The following is a 21,437-nucleotide window of genomic DNA, read 5'->3' as shown; positions in this document are numbered from 1 at the left end:
ACAAGAAGGCAGTTGGCTGGCTGACTTACGTCCTCTGGTGAAAACATTTTTAGACTACAATGTCATTGCAGCATGAAATGAGTTCTGGATAAGCAGGTAGAGATAGAGGTGACAGAGTCAGGGGCTGAGGTCGCCATGATATCTGACAAGAACAAGGACCAGGAAAAGTAGCTGGCAATCAAGAATGAGCATAAATATACCAGGTGAGTGGTTTGCTGGAATAATGACACTATTATTTGGGATCATCACTCAATTAAGGGTTACTTGGGGGTCAGGGTTTTGTAGACACGTGGATACTTTATAGGCAATTTAAGGAAGGATTTGTAGGGTTAGAGGACCTCTAGGGGATTGGAGGGTATGACTAACATTCTAAAGGCAGAGTGAGAAGGAATTTGTAGGGTTTACAGTCATTTCAACTTCCTCTGGTACAAAAGGAGGTTTCACACACCTGAAGGTCATTTAAAGGTGGGGTAAGCTATTCTGGAGAAATCCAACAGCATGACAAATACCATAACATAGAGTGAACAATAACACAGCAAGCAATGCAATTAATGTTAGCCAAGTGTGGGATAGAAAACTGGCCCTACAGTTAGCTTATGTGTGGGTTAGCAAACGGCCGTTACAGTTGCTGGAACATGCAGAGAGGACAAGACGGTTCCAGAGCCAGCACACCAGCTCCAGACAGACACAACTCTGCTGCTGCTATAGCTAACATCACAACAACAGCAGAAAGTCAGCTGAATGTCCGTGGTTAAGTCATTTAACGTTAGCTGACCAAATCATATATGGAATGGCTGGCATAGTGTTGAATTGCCTAGCCCACCTTTAAGGGTCATTTGGGATTCAGGATTGGAACATAAAAGTTAATATTGGTGTCCCCATTAACTGCCTCTGATCACTTACTTTGTGTTTCACTGCTCTGTGTTACACAACACAGATGTGATTGGAGGTCACAGTAACTGTAACAACAATTTGGAATTTCTTGGCTATTTATTTTAGCTGTTGACGCTACAGTACACTACTGATACAACAGTGCAAAAAGTGTTTGGAGCAACAGTAAGGCTTCTAAACATGCACAGTCCACATGTGCAAAACTGAAGTTGTACAGTTAAATCTTTGGATTATCACTTATGTTCACTGCAATACCCATGACGTATTGCAGTGAAGTGTAATTTCATTACAATGGTGTCCTAATATCTAGCACTGTTTGGGTAAAAGGTCATTTAGAAGAAATCGGGACTTCTTTCCTCCAAGCAGGATGAAAAGGGCATCTGTGCAGTCAGAGGAGTCATTTATGGGTCATTGTGGGTTCAGTTTCAGGACCTACTTCCTCTAGGTGCAGGGGTTAGTGGTTGTCTGGCCTCGGTCTCACTCGGGGCTACGACCTCCAGCAGGGAGGGCCCAGTCTCTCTGAAGTTGAAGTTTCCTTTAATAACGATAGCAATACATATACAGTGCTAGACTGGAGCAAAGACCAACACACTCCATATCACAAGGGCCCAGCCTAAGGCCACAGGACACACTATGTTGTAGGATGCCTTTACATTACTATGATGACATTACTGACATCTAGCACTGAAAACAACAGTGGAACTGCAACACAGGTTTTAACAGCACAACAGCACAGTGCTTTAGTCAAAGAGAGACTGGGGGTCTAAAGGGGCTTTTTAACCCATTTTTTGTGCAGACGTCTTTAATTCTGTTAACACTCGGCACAGAGAACACTAAATTGTTAGCAGCTCTTCAAAGGACAGTTCTGCCCATTTCTAACCTGAACCCTATCTTTAAGTTATTTTCCACTGGATCTGTTGGTGCCAACAAAAACAACGTCAGAGGGAGAGACACGAGGCAAAGACACTGCGTGTGGTGAGTGTAAGAGAGGCGCTCTGTAAACAACAGGAACTTAGTTATAGTAGTTTGGCCCACAGACTTGCAACCATAACTGTCAACAGTCGCAGCTGCAGCAGTGGCTATGACAGCTCATGAAGGCAACAAAGCTAGTTGGAGTATCAAAATGTGTTTTTGAGACTGAAAGACTAAGCTAAAACGTACGGAAATATTAATGTAATATAATGAATCAGTTTTACTTTGCGGGCATGCAACCCACAAAACTTCGGCATCACTTGAGACTGAGCATGTAAATCACAGAATCTGTCCAAACGGAGACTAAATGAGGAGAGAGGAGAGTAGAACAGTTTAGCAACATTAACTTCAAGGCAACAGAAGCCTCAAACCAAGCTGCACTGTGGATGGCAAAAGTAGTAAAGGCCGATACCACTGTGGAAACACTCATAAAAGGTTAAAGAAAAATGGGAATAGTGTAGAATTATTGTGTGTGTGTGTGTGTGTGTGTGTGTGTGTGTGTACGTCCGACCCTGAAACCAGCTACAGAGCTAACCAAGTTTCACCCAAAATGCTGCATGTATCCAACAGAGAGGAAAGAGAAACATATGTTGAGAATGTATGACGCCAAAACAGCACCACAAATTGTTTCTATGCAAGTCCACATACAAGTAGCATCTCGACATGTCAGGTTACACCTACAGCCCGACCAATATATCAGCCGGCCAATATTATCGGCTCCCCTGTTAACAACACTGCCTCACCACAAAAACCACAGAAGAAAACGTTCAGTTGACCGGAGTTTACCGCAGCATTTAGAAACAGGCAGAGGGCTGTGTTAGCGGTGAGTCTGTCTTTGTCAAGTTAATTACTATCAATAATAATAATAATAATATCAACAAGATATTAAGTGTCATTCAATTGACATGGTCTATCTGTAGCTACGATTTAGCTCTTATTTGGACAGGCTACGTGTAGTCGGCTTTTAGCCCACCCGGCGAAATAGAGGCGATCAGTGGTCTAATATCATTGTTGTAGCCCTGTTTCAGACCAAATAGGTTACATGTAGTTTTCACCCATGCAGCTGTTGAGGTGCGTTATATAATTTCATCAAATGCAAGTAAACGTTTGAAACATTTAAATTATCTTTATTTTCGCTGTAACGTTCACTACTTTAACTTTCATTTTCAATTAAAACAAAATGCAATTACTATTTTCAACCGCTAGATGGCAGCTGTAGCCCTACTGACACCTGACTGCTGGCAAGACTTGAAAGTTAGACATCAGGGACGGCCAGATCTCGCGATAAAGACATCCGCCATTTTTAAACGAGGGATACGTTACGATTTCGGCCTTTCAGCGAGCAACGGGCGAGAGTTTACTGCAAACACTGGAAGCGAAAATACTTTTACTTTGGTCTTATAAGTATCTGTGTCTTCATTATTTATTTAAATTATATGTTAACGTGTAGGAACCGGGACATTTCAGCGGGTAACAGTGTAGAGTAAGGCATGTTGTGGTTAGCTTAACATGCTGCATGCAAGTGTAACTTAACGTGACTCCATGATACCGATACCCACGGGTTTCCTCGTGCCCATACAAACTCTATATTATCTGAATTCAGAAGGGGTGAAAATAAAACATGTACAACCTTACCTATTATAATTTGTAATGACAGCCACACATATTTTACTCACTAGATCAATATGATATGAAAACATGAGTTTTTGACTTTTGACACTAAATATTAGTCAACAATAAATATTCAGAACAGAACACTTACTTTGACAGCAAATAGCTCTCTCAAAAGAATAAAAGAAACTTTCTCTATTTGGTTGTTCTAATGCAATATGGCTAAAACATGTGTCCTGTTCAAGTATCTTTATATTTTCCATAGAGATAAATGGGTCAGTAATAAATACTTTTAAAAAGAAAAAAACGTTATAAATGATTTTTTTTTAACCTTCATGAGAATGATAATTAGAAATATACTGTATGTTTTCATTTAAAATCATGGGATGATAGTAGTCATGTCAAATTGTCAAATGTTTACTTATATTTATATTCTTACATATGCAGCAGTTATGGATCCCATTTACCCGAGAGACCCTGTTTTAGCCTAGACGTCTGGGCTCTGTTTAGACGTCTATTAGACGTCTTTTAACCGTGAAATTGCTTGCTGGGTAGCAGCTCACAGCAGGTTAATGTTACGGTAGCTGGGTGTTGAAAGCTACGCTGCTGGACAGACGTAAGTGTACATTTATTTCAAACAGTGTGGCTGTTCTAGTGAAAGGTCCACATTTTTCTCTAGTTCATCACTTCTAAATGTTCTCTAAAATCACGTAACGTTACAGCAGCTAACGCTGCCTGTTGCTAAATTAGCCACAAAGCCAGCTTTCAATATCAGCCTGTTCTAAGTGTAGTTTATACAGTAAAGCGGTCTACTATCCAAATCATTATTAAAATCAAAATATCAGCTCATAAATAGGCTCTTTTTCACTTTTTAATATCGGCATCGGCCCCTAAAAACCCATATCGGTCGGGCTCTAGTCACACCACTGTGATATCTCCCAGCGTTGACGCGCAACAACGTTCCAGAAAAGAAGCAATTTAATCACATTTGATCCATGAACAGGTGCACCCAGGCTAGGCTATGCGTTGTGTATGTATGGATGTGAAATGTCACCACATAATGCAGCGCTATGTAGACTTGTATATGTTCCCCTTAAATCATAATACGTTGAAAAAGACGTATGCCATCACAAATAAACTAACAGACAGTGTTACGCTCAAATTTATTTGCATACCAGAAACTGATCAAGAGATGCAGGGCCCAGGGCAAAAATGGGAAGAACTGTCTTTAAAGGCAGAGTGAGGCAGGTTTTACACACAGGCCAGGCCAGAGACTGCTTGAATAAAATAAGATGAACCTTCTTTTTGGATGTGTATGGAAGTCCTAAGCGGCCATTATTTCAATATTTATTTTCCCAGTTTCCCGTGATGACGGGATAGTTTTCCCGTTATTTCGAGATAATGAATGTTGTTTTCTCGTGATAACGGGATAGTTTTCTCGTGATCTTGAGATTAAAAAAGCATAGCTGAAGACAGGGGTTAGGGTGCGTTTCTTTCAAACAATTTCAAACAGGTAAACTATATCACTGGTTAGATCAGTTCGAAGTGCACAGGACTCGGATACCAAGGATTATGAGTTCAACTCCTGCTGTCAGTGTTTTTTTCCCCCCTCCTTTTGTACATTTTTTATCATTTTCTTCAACAAAGTTGTTATGAAGAGATTCAGGGGAATCCAATCACACAGTTCCTGACGGCTATTTCAGAGGTTATAAGGTGGATGGAAAAGTCCATAGGTTGATGTATGTGGACTTATCGCCGGGATGCACACAGTCCAGCACGTGTTTTATTGTGTGTATGTAAAACAGTCTCTTCATAACAACTTTGTTGAAGAAGATTATAAAAGAGATTTTTTTTTTTTTAAATGGTCCTAAGCAAGGACACACAATCCTTTGACTGTCCTGTCCTGTGCTCTACCAACTGAGCTAACCAGCAACACCTATCTCCACTTTGAAATCATCATTAAAAAACACTCCTGCCAACTTAAACTACTGTTTTTTTATCTCGAGATCATGAGAAAATGATATTGTTATCATGTGAAAACAACATTCGTTAACTCCTAATCTCGAGATAATTATCCCGGTCTTACGGAGTAAGAAAAATATTTGAATGGATGCCCGCTTAGGGCTTCCGTAGATGTGAAAGCTACTGACTGACCAATATCTGCTTTTAATAACTATTAGTCCAGTATCAGCAGTATATCCATCTAACAGAACAGAACCATAAACAAACCATACACACCAAAGACGATGACAGCTAGAGCACAGAAACACAAGACAGGGGCTGGTGCTACATGTGGGTTCAGGGCAGGAAGGGGGGCTGAAAGGAATGGCCAATGTTGCTCAAGCAAGTAAGACTGTCACAATACACACTCTGGAGGTCCAGTTTCCACCCTGCTGTGAGTATGTTTATCCACAGCAGTGGAACCATGGATCAAATAGTCCAGTCCGTGTCGATATTTCCAAGATGCCTTGCGATCGTGTCACTCTGTTCACCCACTCTTTCTTTTCTGCTCTCTTGTTATGTTTTTCTAAATTAAACTATCCCTAGCTTCTATTGGGTATGAATGAGCACTTGATTTATGTATTACCAAAGGAACAACGCTTGAACCAACACATACATATTGTTCTGAATGACAATATATAAAAAACTGCATCTTGTAATGTGCTACCATGTGTCCTTAACTCCTTTTCAGGTGTGCCTGCTGTTCTGGTGTCCAGGTGAAGGTTACATACAGCAAATGGGATATGGCTTCAGATGAATCATCTTAGTGGGCATTGAGCCAAAGAAACACTAAATAGACCATTAGTGCAAAGCAGTGAGGTGTCAAAGATGGTCCAGGGGATTGGACGACAAGGAGATACACACTGACACCTAGACAACACACACCCAGCTACTGCAGACATAAATAAATTACCTGGCAGAGCAAAGATGAGTTTCCGTGCTCCATCAATGTCAGCTGTGGCAAAGGTAGTAGGAAGACTGAGGAACAGACACACCGAGGTCATTATTTTTCCTCAAGATGTCATAATAGTATCAGAGGCAGTGGCAGCATCAGTAACAGCACTACAGTCATAGTAGCAGCAGTAGTACTACAATAAGATGTAATAATATAATCAACATCAGTTGTAGTAGCAGCAGCAGTAACAGTAGTAATAGCAGTAAATTGTAGAAGTGAAAATAATAACAGCAGCAACAACAGCAATAGTAGTTACAGTAATAGTGACAGTTGTAGTGATGTTAGTACAAGCAGTACTACAGCAACAATTGAAGCAGTAGTAGCAGCCCTAATACTACTAGATGAAGTAGAAAGGATAGCCAAACAATACTAGTATTAGCAGTAGTTAAAGCAGTACAAGCAGTAGTAATAATGGAAATAGAAGTAGTAGTAGCAAGAGCAGTACTAGTAGTGGAAGTACTAATAGCAGGTGCAGGTGTAGAAGAAGCAATAGTAAAGTGTAGTAGTAGTAGCATTAAAAATAGTATTGGCAGTAGTAGAAGTAGCAGTCACAGTAGTAGTATTTATACTTTAGTAATGACTGCAATACATATAGGGCTGAGCGATATGGCCAAAAATGTTATCATGATGAAAACATTTCATATCATTCAATAAAATAATAATAAAATATCAGGATATCAAATCATATTTTTTTCCCAAGTTTAAAGGCTGATATTTACTCCTGAGTGAAAATTTAATGAATTAAACCAAATATTTATTGACTATATATTGTTATTGAGGAAAATTATATTGCGATAATTCTCATTGTTGTTTTATTGCCCAGCCCTAAATACATATAGTGAGAGTTATCAGAAGTAGCAGAAAAGGTAATAAAGGCAGTAGCACAAGCAGCACTATGAACAATATGAACAGAGAAGGAGTTCATCTTATTTCTCACCAGGAGTCAAAAAGAAAATGGGCTTGGATATAAAATCATGTTTCCACCATTTTAATTAAATAACCCCAGCCAGACTCCACCCCCTCCCCTATCTCACCCTGGCTTCATAAAGACTCTTCCAAAGTGGATCTGAGCATGAAGGTCAATATCCAGCACCTGCTTTAGGTAGTCCTGATAAGACACACAAACACAGACAGACTGTGAGACGGGACCGCTTTCATATGTTGTTAGAGCAGAAAAACAAATCTGGAGCATAAACAGTCAGCAAAGAAATATTTTGCAAAAAAGGTTGATGAAAATGTGGCTTTTTTCTTATTAAAGATAAGAATATCTACTCAGCATGTCAGTGACTTCTTTCATTAGTTTGAGGAGAAGGGTCATAGATGTGACGTTACCTTCTCTCCCATGGACACGCCCCCTGAGGTGATGATGACATCGGCACGACTGATTCCCTCATGGAGAGCTGACAGCAGGTCATCGGGGCTGCAAACACAAGCAGGACACGTCAGACATTGATGTCATCAGGAAATGTTGACTATGGCAATGGCTGCGCATGCAGATGTGCTGCTCCTTCAAACTCCGCTGCATTTTTGTTTTTCATCTGAAACACATTACCTATGACAGAAATACAGTAATTGGAAAAGGAAGCCTGGATTTGGATTAAAAGCCAGCGGACCTTGAGATGATCCACCCAGCCTTATCAAAGCGGACCAGGCACCGTGGCGGGTGTTAAGAGCATTGCTGGCCCAGCTTGGACTTAAAGTTGCTCCTGGCTAATGTCCGGTCTGGACAAAATGGGACTCAGATTGGCCAAGCAAAATGAAATCAGAGACTGTTGTGCCAACATCATTACAGAGACCTGCTCCATCATCCCGGATCAAGCGCTCGGCGGGCACAGGACTGGCAAGAGGAGAGGAGGCGGACTGGGTGTGTTTCCCAAATTTCTGATTTTTTTTGTGAAGATGAAAACCATATTATCATCACTTGTTCTTCTTTACATTCCCCCAGATGCAAATTCAAAAATAATGCACTGCAGAATTATTCCCTGGGTGTATACATGTATATAAATAACTGTATATGTTGTTTTATTTTATGCCACCATATTCTAATATACATAAATATTTATTAAGTTCTATTTGCTTGAAAGGACTACAGACCTTCATTTCGTTGTACAACCTTGTGTTGATAATTGATGCTAAATAAACCACTTTGATACCTCAATATGTTGGCTTGGGTTTGAAAACTACACATTGGAAAGCTTGTGTTACAAACTCAAGATGTGTTAGTGGACAGGGCATTTACTGAAGGTGTGACTGGAAGTATGTGGCAAAAGCACAGTTCGGCTAAAAGGCAGTTAGCCCAGGAGTGAAGAATTTGTCACCAGTAGTTTATTTACAGCGTATATATATATATATATATATTTGTTTAAAGGCTAGACTTGAGGCTGCCTTTAAATCTACTGACAGAAACTGCTAAGACTTTTGCTCAAACTGGAATGAAATGAGAAGAAATTCAAAATGTATCACTGTAACCAAAAGATGATGAATGAATATCGTAGGGTGTAGAATGTTTTTGCCACTGACACATTATAGCCTAAACACTCTGCAGGCAGTGTAGACTTCTGCAAGCTACAATTGATGTTTTTAAAATTGTATACCTTCATATTCATTTCCTGAATTTATGACATTTGTTGTCACAAGGAAAGGTCAGAAACAAAACGTCAGCAAGGCGGAGCAGTCTTTTGTATAAAGCTAAAATTCTCCTACTTGTCTCCAACGATGCCCAGGTTGATGGTGGGATATCCATGCTCCTGGATGGTGGACAGCAGAGTGGAGCGGTTGGAGTCTCTAATTTTCCCCGGGTGGAGGTCATCCTCTGGATTCAGCAGCTATACATACACACGCGGAGGAATTCAACTAGCATCTTAATTCAGTAGCAAACCCACAACTCTAAATTCAAATATTAAAAGAAAAGGATCCGGGTATTTTCATCTGTTCATGTGTACGCACCTCATTTCCAGTGGACATGACCGCCACCACAGGGAACTTGTGCACGCTGACCTCGGTCACTCCCACTGTGGCCAGCAAGCCAATCTCTGATGGGCCCATGTGTGTTCCTTTAGCCAACACACACTCTCCTCGCCTGATGTCATGACCTATTGGCCTGTGCAGACACACAAACGTGTTAGAATCGCAATTAGCTAGTGTGTTTCTAATGCAGCTTTAGGAGCACCGAGCTTCCTCTTAGTTCTTTTTTAGCACATTGTGGTTTACTGTTTTTACCTGATGTCCTGTCCGGGCCGGGCCTGGACCATAATCCTCACCTCTAGCTCTTCTGTGCCCTGAAACAAGCCAGACTGTCAATATCTCCATCACCTGCTTATAAAACACATCCTAGTCCATACACAGTGAAGTAAACTCCCTACTGAACCCATTAATTCAATTCAATTTTGTTTATATAGCGCCAAATCACAACAATAGTTATCTCATAGCGCTTTTCATAAAAGAGCAGGTCTAGACCGTACTCTGTGAAGTTATTTACAGAAGTCCAACAATTCCCACCAAGAGCAAGCACTAGGCGACAGAGGCAAGGAAAAACTTCCTTTTAAGAGGCAGAAACCTCGAGCAGAACCATGGCTCAGGGTGGGCGGCCATCTGCCTCGACCGGTTGGGGGTGAAGGAGAGAGAGAGAAAGTGAGAGCGAGCCATAAAGAGGGTGAAGGGGATGGGGTGGTAGGGGGGAGCAGCCAACACATTATCCACACAGAGGTACAGACAGTAAAGGTAATGATAATAATAACAATAATTATAACAATAGGGCTAGTAATAAAAATTGTAGCACAGGGTGTCGAGCAGGAACACGGGGGAGGCAGGAGACCCGCAACCACAGATCCAGACTCCACAGCTCCACAGCCATTAGCAAGCACAAACGTAAACCAGACGGTGTTCAAGGTAACATCCCTACTCGTGCACTTACATCCTCAGACTCCCTCAGAAGCTCTGTATCTTCTACTTGGACCACAGCGTCCGCTCCACAAGGAATGGGAGCCCCGGTCGTCACCCTCATCACCTGACCTGGCATCACTGTATGGGTGGGCTGGACGCAAACACGCACACACACAAAGCTTATTCAGAGTGAATGTTGCTTGTAGGACAGTGCGTTTCAGAAAATGTACATTTGCTTCAGAAGTCACAGTAAAGACAAGTATAACGATAGAGAACCTAAGTCACTCGCTTCCGCTTCCGGCCCATGGGACCTTAATTTGGAAAAATGTGTTCCGTAGTCAATGGCAAGAGAGAACTTATCTGTTGATCCTGTTTGAACTGTGCCCTGATTACACATATGATCTTTGACAATTTAAAAGATAATTTTGTCCTTCAAGAAAGTTGCAGTATGTCATAAAAAAGTAAAGTTACATGTTGTTTTGTGTGAAAACCGTTAAATGAACTACAGCTCTCGTCACTTTTGTGACAGCACTATGACCAGTGCAAACAGCACTCTGACAGCTTGGTATTTTCCTGACCTTGAAATTTACCAGTAAACCAGCTGTACTGATCTATAGGAACCTTCATCCACAGCTGCTCTATACTGTACAATATATGTCACTTCCACAGTCCATGCCGTCATCTGAAGATATCTGTGAGAAATGCGCAGCCTCCAGTCTGAGAAGTGCACACAGTGCAAGTGAGTACAGGATGGTGTCATTTGCATATTATTTAGGGTAAACATCGTGGATAGATATACAGGTGCTGGTCATATAATTAGAATATCATCAAAAAGTTGATTTATTTCAGTAATTCCATTCAGAAAGTGAAACTTGGATATTATATTCATTCTTTACACACAGACTGATATATTTCAAGTGTTTCCTTTTAATTTTGATGATTATAACTGACAACTAATGAAAACCCCCAAAATCAGTATCTCTGAAAATTAGAATATTGTGAAAAGGTTCAACATTGAAGACACCTGGTGCCACACTAATCAGTTAATTAACTCAAAACACCTGCAAAGGCCTTTAAATGGTCTCTCAGTCTAGTTCTGTAGGCTACACAATCATGGGGAAGACTGCTGACTTGACAGCTGTCCAAAAGACGACCATTGACACCTTGCACAAGGAGGGCAAGACACAAAAGGTCATTGCTAAAGAGGCTGGCTGTTCACAGAGCTCTGTGTCCAAGCACATTAATAGAGAGGTGAAGGGAAGGAAAACATGGGGTAGAAAAAAGTGTACAAGCAATAGGTATAACCGCACCCTGGAGAGGATTGTGAAACAAAAGCCATTCAAAAATGTGGGGGAGATTCACAAAGAGTGGACTGCAGTTGGAGTCAATGCTTCTAAGAACCACCACGCACAGACGTATGCAAGACATGGGTTTCAGCTGTCGCATTCCTTCCTGTCCCATTCAAGCGTCTCACCTGGGCTAAAGACAAAAAGGACTGGATTGCTGCTGAGTGGTCCAAAGTTATGTTCTCTGATGAAAGTAAATTTTGCATTTCCTTTGGAAATCAAGGTCCCAGAGTCTGGAGGAAGAGAGGAGAGGCACAGAATCCACGTTGCTTGAAGTCCAGTGTAAAGTTTCCACAGTCAGTGATGGTTTGGGGTGCCATGTCATCTGCTGGTGTTGGTCCACTGTGTTTTCTGAGGTCCAAGGTCAACGTAGCCGTCTACCAGGAAGTTTTAGAGCACTTCATGCTTCCTGCTGCTGACCAACTTTATGGAGATGCAGATTTCATTTTCCAACAGGACTTGGCACCTGCACACAGTGCCAAAGCTACCAGTACCTGGTTTAAGGACCATGGTATCCCTGTCCTTAATTGGCCAGCAAACTCGCCTGACCTTAACCCTATAGAAAATCTATGGGGTATTGTGAAGAGGAAGATGCGATACGCCAGACCCAACAATGCAGAAGAGCTGAAGGCCACTATCAGACCAACCTGGGCTCTCATAAGTAATTCAGGCAAAAGGAGCCCCAACTAAGTATTGAGTGCTGTACATGCTCATACTTTTCATGTTCATACTTTTCAGTTGGCCAACATTTCTAAAAATACTTTTTTTGTATTGGTATTAAGTAACATTCTAATTTTCAGAGATACTGAATTTGGGATTTTCATTAGTTGTCAGTTTTAATCATCACAATTAAATGAAATAAATATTTGAAATAAATCAGTCTGTGTGTAAAGAATGAATATAATATCCAAGTTTCACTTTTTGAATGGAATTACTGAAATAAATCAACTTTGATGATATTCTAATTATATGACCAGCACCTGTATATCTATCCACGATGTTTACCCTAAATAATATGCAGATGACACCATGGTGTAAAAAACTAACTACACACACTTTTGCATAAACCACACTGGTCAGATATTAGTCTGATAAACCTGTGCAGCTCCTTTTCTTTTCAGAAAAAAAGAAGACGCCTGTATTTGATAGTGGATAGAGTGGGGAAATGAGGGAGAGCGAAAGATAGGGGAAGACATGCAGCAAAGGGCCACAGGCCAGATTTGAACCTGGGCCACTGCGGTAAGGACTCAGCCTTCTACATGGGGCATGCACTCCAAGCTAACCGCGCCCCTATTGCCTCCTTTTCAATATTTAACACAAAAAGTGGCATCTCGTGTTATTCTTAAATTACATTACAATGCATGTAGTATATACAGTATGGTGTTGATTTATTTATCAAATCACTGTGGTGAAAAAGATAACTGGCAACATAGGCCGAATAACATTATCAGACTCATAATATCTCAATATCTCAACAGACAGAAACTCAACTGTAAAACACAACACCTGCCTCTGGGTTCATATCAATGGTGCTGTGCGTTCACATTATGCTGCTCTGCAGCAACCAGACAATATGATTTCCTGATTTCCTTGAGTTATTGTTGTCATGTTTCACTATGATTGGTTCAGCTTTGAGACCAGTGATGTGACTGGCTGAGAGTGTATATACAGTCTGTATATCCACTTTACGCTGGTCATTATGCTTGCTCCATTAACATAGGGCCCATTGTTTTACTAGTAGCAGTTAATAGTAGAGCTAATACTAGTGAAGGTAGTACATTTATTTAGCAGTGTTCCTCACAGTGTCTGACATAGTGTTAAAACTAAAATAACTAGTAGTATTTGTATTAGTAGAAGTGCTAAAGGTTGCATTAGCAGTGCTAGTAGCTGTACTGCTAAAAAGGTAAAACTAATAGTACTAGGTTATCACTCGAACATCACTGTAGTGTTAAGTGTATTAGAGCTGACCTGTTGTCCAGCCTGTGATTCTCCCATGATGAAGCGATCTCCTGGGCCATCAGCAGCTACAGGTCAATGATAATGATCTTAATCAAGTTAATTATGGAAATCAGACCATGCCTATGCATTTTTAAGATTCAAGTGGCAACCAAGATGAGTTTAGAGAGTTTAAATACAGAATACTGTGTGAAGAATTTGCTTTAATTCATTTGAAGCCAACAACTAAATGAACGTACATGTATAGATGAATGCAGAGGTAAGCTGATTCAAATTTAATGGCATTTTCATGAATCACGTTTTACATTTGCATCCCCGACGTAAGGTTATGCAGTAATGGTCTCACCTCGTACAGCGTAGCCATCCTTAACAGAGGCGGGGAACGGAGGAAGGTTGTCTTTGGCGTAGATGTCCTGAGCGAGCACTCGACCCATACCGTCTAAAGAAATTAGCTCAAGCCAGGTCAATTTGGCGCAAACCACATTTTTAACAGAAAGATACCAATAACACACAATGATACATAAATATGCTCATGTATAGTTGGTCACTTCAGAGCTAAACTGCCTTAAACCACGAAGCGTGGATGTTTATGTTCCTAATAATAGCACTAGACACTTCTGAAGACTCACCTCTGTAGTTGATGACTTCAATTCCCAGAATAGGTGTCATCTCTAGAACAGTGATGAAAGCCTTATCCATTGATGTCAATGGGAACGGAGACATGCGATGACGACGTGCCACTTTACTGATGTCCACCGCACTGTGGCCTAAACACACACACACACAATTAAAGAAAATGGGTGTGAGTCAATGGTGAATATGCTAATATAAACAACACCATAACATTTATACTATTTTACACAGTGGTGCAAGTTGCTGTTGCAAGGCTTTCATGTTAGACACACACACACACACACACACACACACACACACACACACACACACACACACACACACACACACACACACACACACACACACACACACACACACACACACACACACACACACACACACACACACACACACACACACACACACACACACACACACACACACACACACACACACACACACACACAACTTACTGGCTCTCAGAATGTTCTCGTTACTGCCACATCGTGACTGAACCTGCAGAGAGACAGACAGAAATTCTACATTTGGTCACTGTTTGATGTAAATGTGCAGTATGTAAGGAATAATATGAATACCTCTCATTCGATATCTATAAATAATGTCTAATACACAGGACATGGAAACATCAATAGCATGAATTCTAGCTATGACGTTAAAAACCAGCACACCAGCTGCTCTGTGTCTAATTCCCTGATTGCACAGAACAACACAGGATTATTAGAAACTAAGCTGGAATCAGTATGGTGTTCGTCTGATCAGTCAAAGTCTGATTTTAATCACATATCAGTCAGTGTGTTGTCTATGAAAGTTGCCCTGTCGTAACACAGGTTTATCAAAACAGTTTGTAAAGCCTGTGATGATACTGTACTTTTTCCATATATCAACTGAGTTGTTCAGCAATGCTTTTCCTTCATTATTTCCATATTTTTTAACACTCTGCTCTGCCAGGTGTAGCATCTTTTTCTACAGCTGTGTCTTCATCCTGATTTAAATTTTTTAAAACAGCGCAATAAAATTAATTCTTAAACAAATCCAATATCCAAATAATAGCCATGTCTGGTACGAAAAATAAAGGCCGGTCAACATAAAGCCCAATCATAAAACATTCCTGTACCAACATGGTAAATTCAGCATTAAGTTCATAGCCACAGCACTAAAGCCATCAATACAACAACATGTCATACACACCACTCTAATGCTCTGAGTTTTTCTTTTTAAACACAAATACTGTTTGCATTCACCAATTAATTCCAATTTCTTCTACTTTTGTGATAGCTGTTATGTTATTGTCAATGAAACCCAACTTCCGGCTCACGTTTCTAATTGAAAGCCTACAAAGGAAAAGGAGTGGTAGCCCACACACTGAATTTTGCAAGCCCCCAAAACTTTAATGACGCATAGTTTTGACCAACAAGGTCTGCGTCAAATGCAATGCAAGACCTCGTCTGTCAAAATATTGCATTGCAACAATTATAGGAATCTTGCAAAATTCAGTATGAGACAGCTTTTCCTTTGAGTGCTGCTTGTGTTGCGCTTGTGCACTATCTGGGTTAGGTGTACACAATATCCACCTTTCTTCCTTCAAATTAAAAGTCAATTAGGAAGTGTTGCCATTAATGCTAGCTTAACAGCAATCCAAAAAGTGCGAAACAGAAGTGAAATTCTGAATAATGTTATTTCTATTACAGAAGACTAGTTCAGAGCAACAGAGTGGTGAGTGAGACATAACTCATTGTTGGTGCATCAGTGATATTAGTGCTGTGGAAATGGACATTATACTGAATTTAGCAAATCAATTAGTTGCAGATCAGAAAACAGGCAGGCTTGTTACTAAAATATAAAAATATACAGTACTTACACCACAGGAAAATAAAGGCCTGGTTCTCTTTGCAGTTTAGGCAAGTTAAGATCACGTTTTGAGAATTTATAGTCATTTTACAATGACCATTAAGACAAATCTAGCATAATTTGAGTTTTTGCAATTTTTCCCTCCTGATATTAATCCCTTGTCATTAATTGGGATGATTTTTACATGAATATACCACAACTGAAATTTCTCACAGTCTCATTCACTCCCACTCAATTCCAAACAGCACACAGGTCCCGAGACTTTTAATTTAAGGGGAATCCATCACTGTGAGCGAGAGACCGACAGTCACATTTTGCGAGGTTGAATCAGGATGCTAACATCCTTTTAGATTTAGTCTCATATTTATATTTCAATTTAAGAGCCAAATTGAGACAGGATTGGGATTCACATTTAATATACCCGTACCTAACACTTTGAACATTTAGTAAGTGATCTCAGTGGTTACATTGGGACCAAACAAATCCGAAAATAATCGGAATGTTAGGAAATCAAATTGGCAACCTCTTGTTTACTGGGAATTTGTTATAATAAGTGATAAGTAATAGAAAATAACCTACAGCGGCAAAATAGGTTAGGGAATCCAGGAAATAAGCAAAAACTCCCACCATGCAGGAAATGTCCTTTATTGATTTAATTTGAACTGCTGGAAAAGCTTTCCATTATTAGTAGTAATGTTGGCATGCTTTATTTTTCTTGCATATATATCCAATATAAAACATATATAAGATACTTTAAATTTCATGCAGTGTCACATGTTTTTATATCGATTTTTATAGTCATTTTTAAAGATCCCATATTATGCTCATTTTCAGGTTTATACTTTTTTAGAATATGTTAACATGCTTTAATGTTTCAAAAAGACATTATTTTTCTCATACTGTCCATTGCTTTAGCGCCTATATTCACCCTCTGTCTGAACCACAGACTGTATAATAAGTGGACGTAGTCACCGTGACATCCCCTATTGGCTTGTGGACTGCCGTTTTGAAGCCTCGCGTTTGGCAGTTTGTTGTCACCATCACGCTGGACGTGACAAAATTTATACAAGAGGGAGGCGCTAGCTAGCTTGATTAGCATGTTGCATCCGTAATTCATGTGAACTGTAATTTTGGCTAGCGAAAAACAGCCTTAAAACTAAACGTACTTACCGGGAAAATGAACAGCTGACTCCTAATAAGCTTTTTCAATGGTGCTGGTTAAATTTACACAGTGCAGTGAATACAAGCCGCTATCCTGATTGACAGGTAACCATGGTAGCGACTTTTCAATCACAGAGTAGCCCTGCCCTAAAGCACACACTGCTTTATCACTCCTGCTTGGTCTGAACACTCCGTTTTAACTCCTTTCTCTTTAAGGTCCCCCTCCCTAAAAGCCCATTTTCTTCTGATTGGCCAACTTCCCCGAAGCTTCCCAAGGGGCAGCAACTAGCTGGCACAGCGCTTACACAATGGTAGTGTTCAAAACAGGTACAAATGCTGTCTCAGGAGGTGTCTAACAGGGCAGCGAGACAGAGTGCTGTTCGAAAATGTTCTTTTCCTGTCTCGTAAGATGACTTCAAACTGTATCAGTCAGTTTTCTTGAAGCTGCCTATTACTCATAAATCTGTGCGCCAGCGGCAGCTCACAAAAAATGAACAAGATGGCAGACTAACAAGCCGAAATTCGTCTACAAATCTAAGTTTTAAAAAGTTTTTCTAGTCTTTTCGCTTTGGTTTTTGACAAGTTAGCAAGAACTAAACACTGAGCCATCATATTAGCCGTGACTGTAACCAACCAAGTTTGTTTAGTATGATTTCTGTTCATTCATTTGCCTTTTCAATAGCTAGCTAGCAGATGCTAAGGCTAGTGACTGACGGCCAGAAGAGACGCAAGGGCTGGAGGAGGTCCTATGTTACATAAATCCCTCCATGACATCAAGAATGTAACCAAATTCACACGGTGTGTTTCCACACACATTTACTGCAAGACTGAGCAGGCGAAAAAGAGAACAGATGGGTTTTTTTCTCATAGTTTGGGGGTCTTTAGACACATCTGGGACATATATTTAGGTTGAAAAGACAAGAAAAGGTGCATTTTGCATAATATGGGACCTTATTGTTCATTTCTGTGTGTGTGCGCATGTATGAAAGTTTGTGTGTACCTTGGGAGTCGGGCATGAGGCGGTGGAAAGGCGGGAGGTTGCCTGTGTTGCCCGTGGTGACTCGGAAGGGGTGGAGCTTAAAGAGGCTGAATCTCGAGGAAGCACCTGAACGCCTCGAGAAATGATAGAGTCCGGGATCTATACACACACACACACACACACACACACACACACACACACACTTATTGCTAGTTGTTTAATTGTCAACTAAAGCTGTCTGCATGACTTGGATTTATGGAACACAAACTATTGAAGTTCCACCAAGCAACAAACTCTTATAACTTCAACATATTAGTTTACAAATAGGGAAGTGCTATATTTTTTCATCTATGTTATATTGTTGCAATTGTGGCATTCAACTCTCATAGTGAACTTTCTCCACAAGTCACCAGAACAAGTTTTAAAACCAGTTTCCTCAGACAATCACTCGCCCCAATGCTTCATCCAACACTGATATTGTTACGTGGCATGTGTACCAATAAGATTATGTGTACACAGGCCTTTCAGAGACCCTAAAACTTACTAATGACTTACAGATCAAATGTGTTTTAACTGCGTAACAAGTAACTATTTGAGTTTAAGTTGTTATCAATTAACTATTAAGATATATTGCAGTAGTTGTGGAGGGATATTGGTGTGCATAATGTCTTTCCACTGTTGGCTTTCCTTATGATAAGATAGCATGAGCAAATAGGAAATGGGGAATTCATGTGATATAGGAACTCACCCCCGCATCAATAAGTGGCACATCCACATGGGGTAAACAAAGCCTTTGTTTCACTCAAATCTACTGACCAAATCCCTGACCAAAGGATTATCTCTGGATTCGAGAAGTTGGAAATCAGTTTGATCACGTATACTAAAGTGTATCGCATATTTAAAGTCAAAGATGTACCGGAGACATATGGATGGTTTAAGTGTCTATGTTCTCATCACTGTATTGCTAAGTTGACCACAAAAAATGTACACAATATTTATTCAAGTATTCTAAAGATGCAAAAAGGCCTTTTCCCCCAGGTTGTTGTAAATAGCCATCACACCTACAAACTACATTTCAAAGAAGACATGTTGGAAGTTTTTCTGCATTGACAACACAGCAAAAAAGGATGGTCACGCCAATTTCAAATGCCATTTACAGGCAATAGAATAGGAGTGGAGACCTGTTGAGCACTAAGAGATTACAGATTTGATTAGAAAAGTTTGTATTGTTAAGATTTTTGAAAAATGAAGTGGGCTTATTTGGAACACACATGGACCTAAAGGTACATTAGGTACCCATTAAGCCCATGCCAAACTTTTGATATATTTTGACAAATTCAAATAAATTATTCACTTCAAATGAGAGATTAGACTTTCATTTCGACTACCCAAACCAAATCTGGATTTGCTCTTTTTTTAAAGCTGCATTAAACACAACATACATGACATATTATCACCGTGAAAAGTTGTATAGGCAAACAGTTGCTTCAGCAGACATAGCAGAACATTAGCATTATTTGGTGTCACATGCTCTTCTTGTTGCTCTTTTTCAGTCTCCATAAAGTCTCTCTAGCTGCTAAATGTTCACCTTTCTTTACTAGCTAGCCACCAACTTTGTCTGTCTGATATTTTGTGCTGGGCAGGCTGTGTACATTAGAGGGATTAATCAAAGCTTAATTACATCTTAATTTTCTTAATGATCTACACAATATAATCTAAAATCATGTTTATATCAACATCTCCCTCATAAATGATCACTTGTATCTGTAAAATTGGTATGTTACAGTATGTGGTTAACCTAAGAAAAGTCTTCGTCCAGCTAACTCTGAATAAGCTTGCACTTTTAAAGGTGTGGACACATCTTAAGAATTTCAGAGCAAAGATAAACCGATTCAGAAAACTGTCATCCATGCATGATGAACAGGGCTCCAACAGTGCGTGAATGACAGACATGATGAAGTGACCAATGACAGGAGAGGAGGGGTGTATGCGAGTGTCTCACCTGCTGGTCATGGGTACAGGAGCAAGTGAAATGAGTGGGAGGGGCGGGTGTGTTTCCGGGCAGGTAGGGAGCCCCCTTAGCCATGACCGCAGCATGGCTCGTCTGATGGACACACGCACGCAGACATGCAAACACACAGATAGACAGACAGACACATGTCCCCACATACAGACAGGTGAATTTGATGAAATGGAGTGCTTTTATCTGGCTAATGAATGAAGTAACGAAAAGTTGACATTTTAATGTAATGGCTGCTTCATGGACCGCTTCTAAATAATAACCAAAAATTGGATCCTAAAAATTCCTACAAGCTCTGATCTACATGGCTTTAAAATTCAATCAAGTATTTGACTTCTGCTTGTGAGAGATGGCCCACATTCACACCTGTATTGACATTCAGTCCCCTCCAAAAGTATTGGAACAGTAAGGCAAATTCCTTTGTTTTTGTTGTTCACTGAAGACATTTGGATTTAAGATCAAAAGATGAGTATGAGACAAGAGTTCAGAATTTCAGATTTTTATCTCCTTGTATTCACATCTAGATGTGTTAAACAACTCAGGACATACTACCCTTTGTTTGAACCCACCCATTTTTCAAGTGAGCAAAACTATTGGAACATGTCACTGACAGATGTTTCTTGACCATGAAATCGACCAGTCAATCGAACAATATGGAATGTCCTGAAAAAGAAAGAAACTACTGGTGTAATGAGCAACAGACGTCCAACAGGTCGGCCAAGGAAAACAACAGTAGTTGATGACAGAAATATGGTGAGAGCTGTGAAGAAAACCCCAAAACATCAGTAAGTGACATCAGCAACGACCTCCACAGTGCAGGGTGAAGGTATCACAATCCACTGTTGGAATAAGACTCAGAGAGCAGAAACATAGAGGCCACACCACAAGACGCAAACCACTCATCAGCAGGAAGAATTGGAAGGCCAGACTGAAATTTGCAAAGAAGTACAGAGATGAGCCGCAAAAGTTCTGGAGCACAATCTGATGGACTGATGAGACCAAGATGAATCTCTAGCAAAGTGATGGAAAGTGTGGAGAAAGAAAGGAAGTGCTTATGATCCGAAGCATACAAGCTCATCTGTGAAGCTTGGTGGAGGTAATGTCATGGCTTGGGCGTGCATGGCTGCTTCTGGAGCAGGCTCATTAATATTTATTGATGATGTAACTGATGATGGCGGA

General features: G+C 40.3%; 1 protein-coding gene across 2 annotated transcripts in view; it reads right to left on the bottom strand.

Moving 5' to 3' along the window:
* gphna (gephyrin a) overlaps positions 1-21,437 on the bottom strand; it is a 46,698-nt gene that overhangs the window by 8,226 nt on the left and 17,035 nt on the right. Inside the window, exons 8-20 of one of the 2 annotated variants that reach the window (XM_038729873.1) lie at positions 20,241-20,342; positions 18,260-18,397; positions 14,703-14,745; positions 14,244-14,381; positions 13,961-14,053; positions 13,627-13,682; positions 10,344-10,463; positions 9,650-9,708; positions 9,377-9,530; positions 9,134-9,255; positions 7,763-7,850; positions 7,465-7,538; positions 6,389-6,453 (exon numbers count right to left, since the gene is read on the bottom strand). In XM_038729873.1, coding sequence (XP_038585801.1) covers positions 6,389-6,453; positions 7,465-7,538; positions 7,763-7,850; positions 9,134-9,255; positions 9,377-9,530; positions 9,650-9,708; positions 10,344-10,463; positions 13,627-13,682; positions 13,961-14,053; positions 14,244-14,381; positions 14,703-14,745; positions 18,260-18,397; positions 20,241-20,342 — 1,252 coding nt within the window. The remainder of the gene's footprint in view (positions 1-6,388; positions 6,454-7,464; positions 7,539-7,762; positions 7,851-9,133; positions 9,256-9,376; positions 9,531-9,649; positions 9,709-10,343; positions 10,464-13,626; positions 13,683-13,960; positions 14,054-14,243; positions 14,382-14,702; positions 14,746-18,259; positions 18,398-20,240; positions 20,343-21,437) is intronic. The other variant, XM_038729874.1, reaches the window with a different exon arrangement.

The sequence above is a fragment of the Micropterus salmoides genome, unplaced genomic scaffold (genome assembly GCF_014851395.1).
Source record: "Micropterus salmoides isolate LMB-PRFRI ecotype aquatic unplaced genomic scaffold, ASM1485139v1 Ms_hic_scaffold_19, whole genome shotgun sequence".
Taxonomy (NCBI): Eukaryota; Metazoa; Chordata; class Actinopteri; order Centrarchiformes; family Centrarchidae; genus Micropterus; species Micropterus salmoides.
Note: the sequence above shows the minus strand (reverse complement) of the source record. Positions and strands in the feature narration are given on the sequence as shown.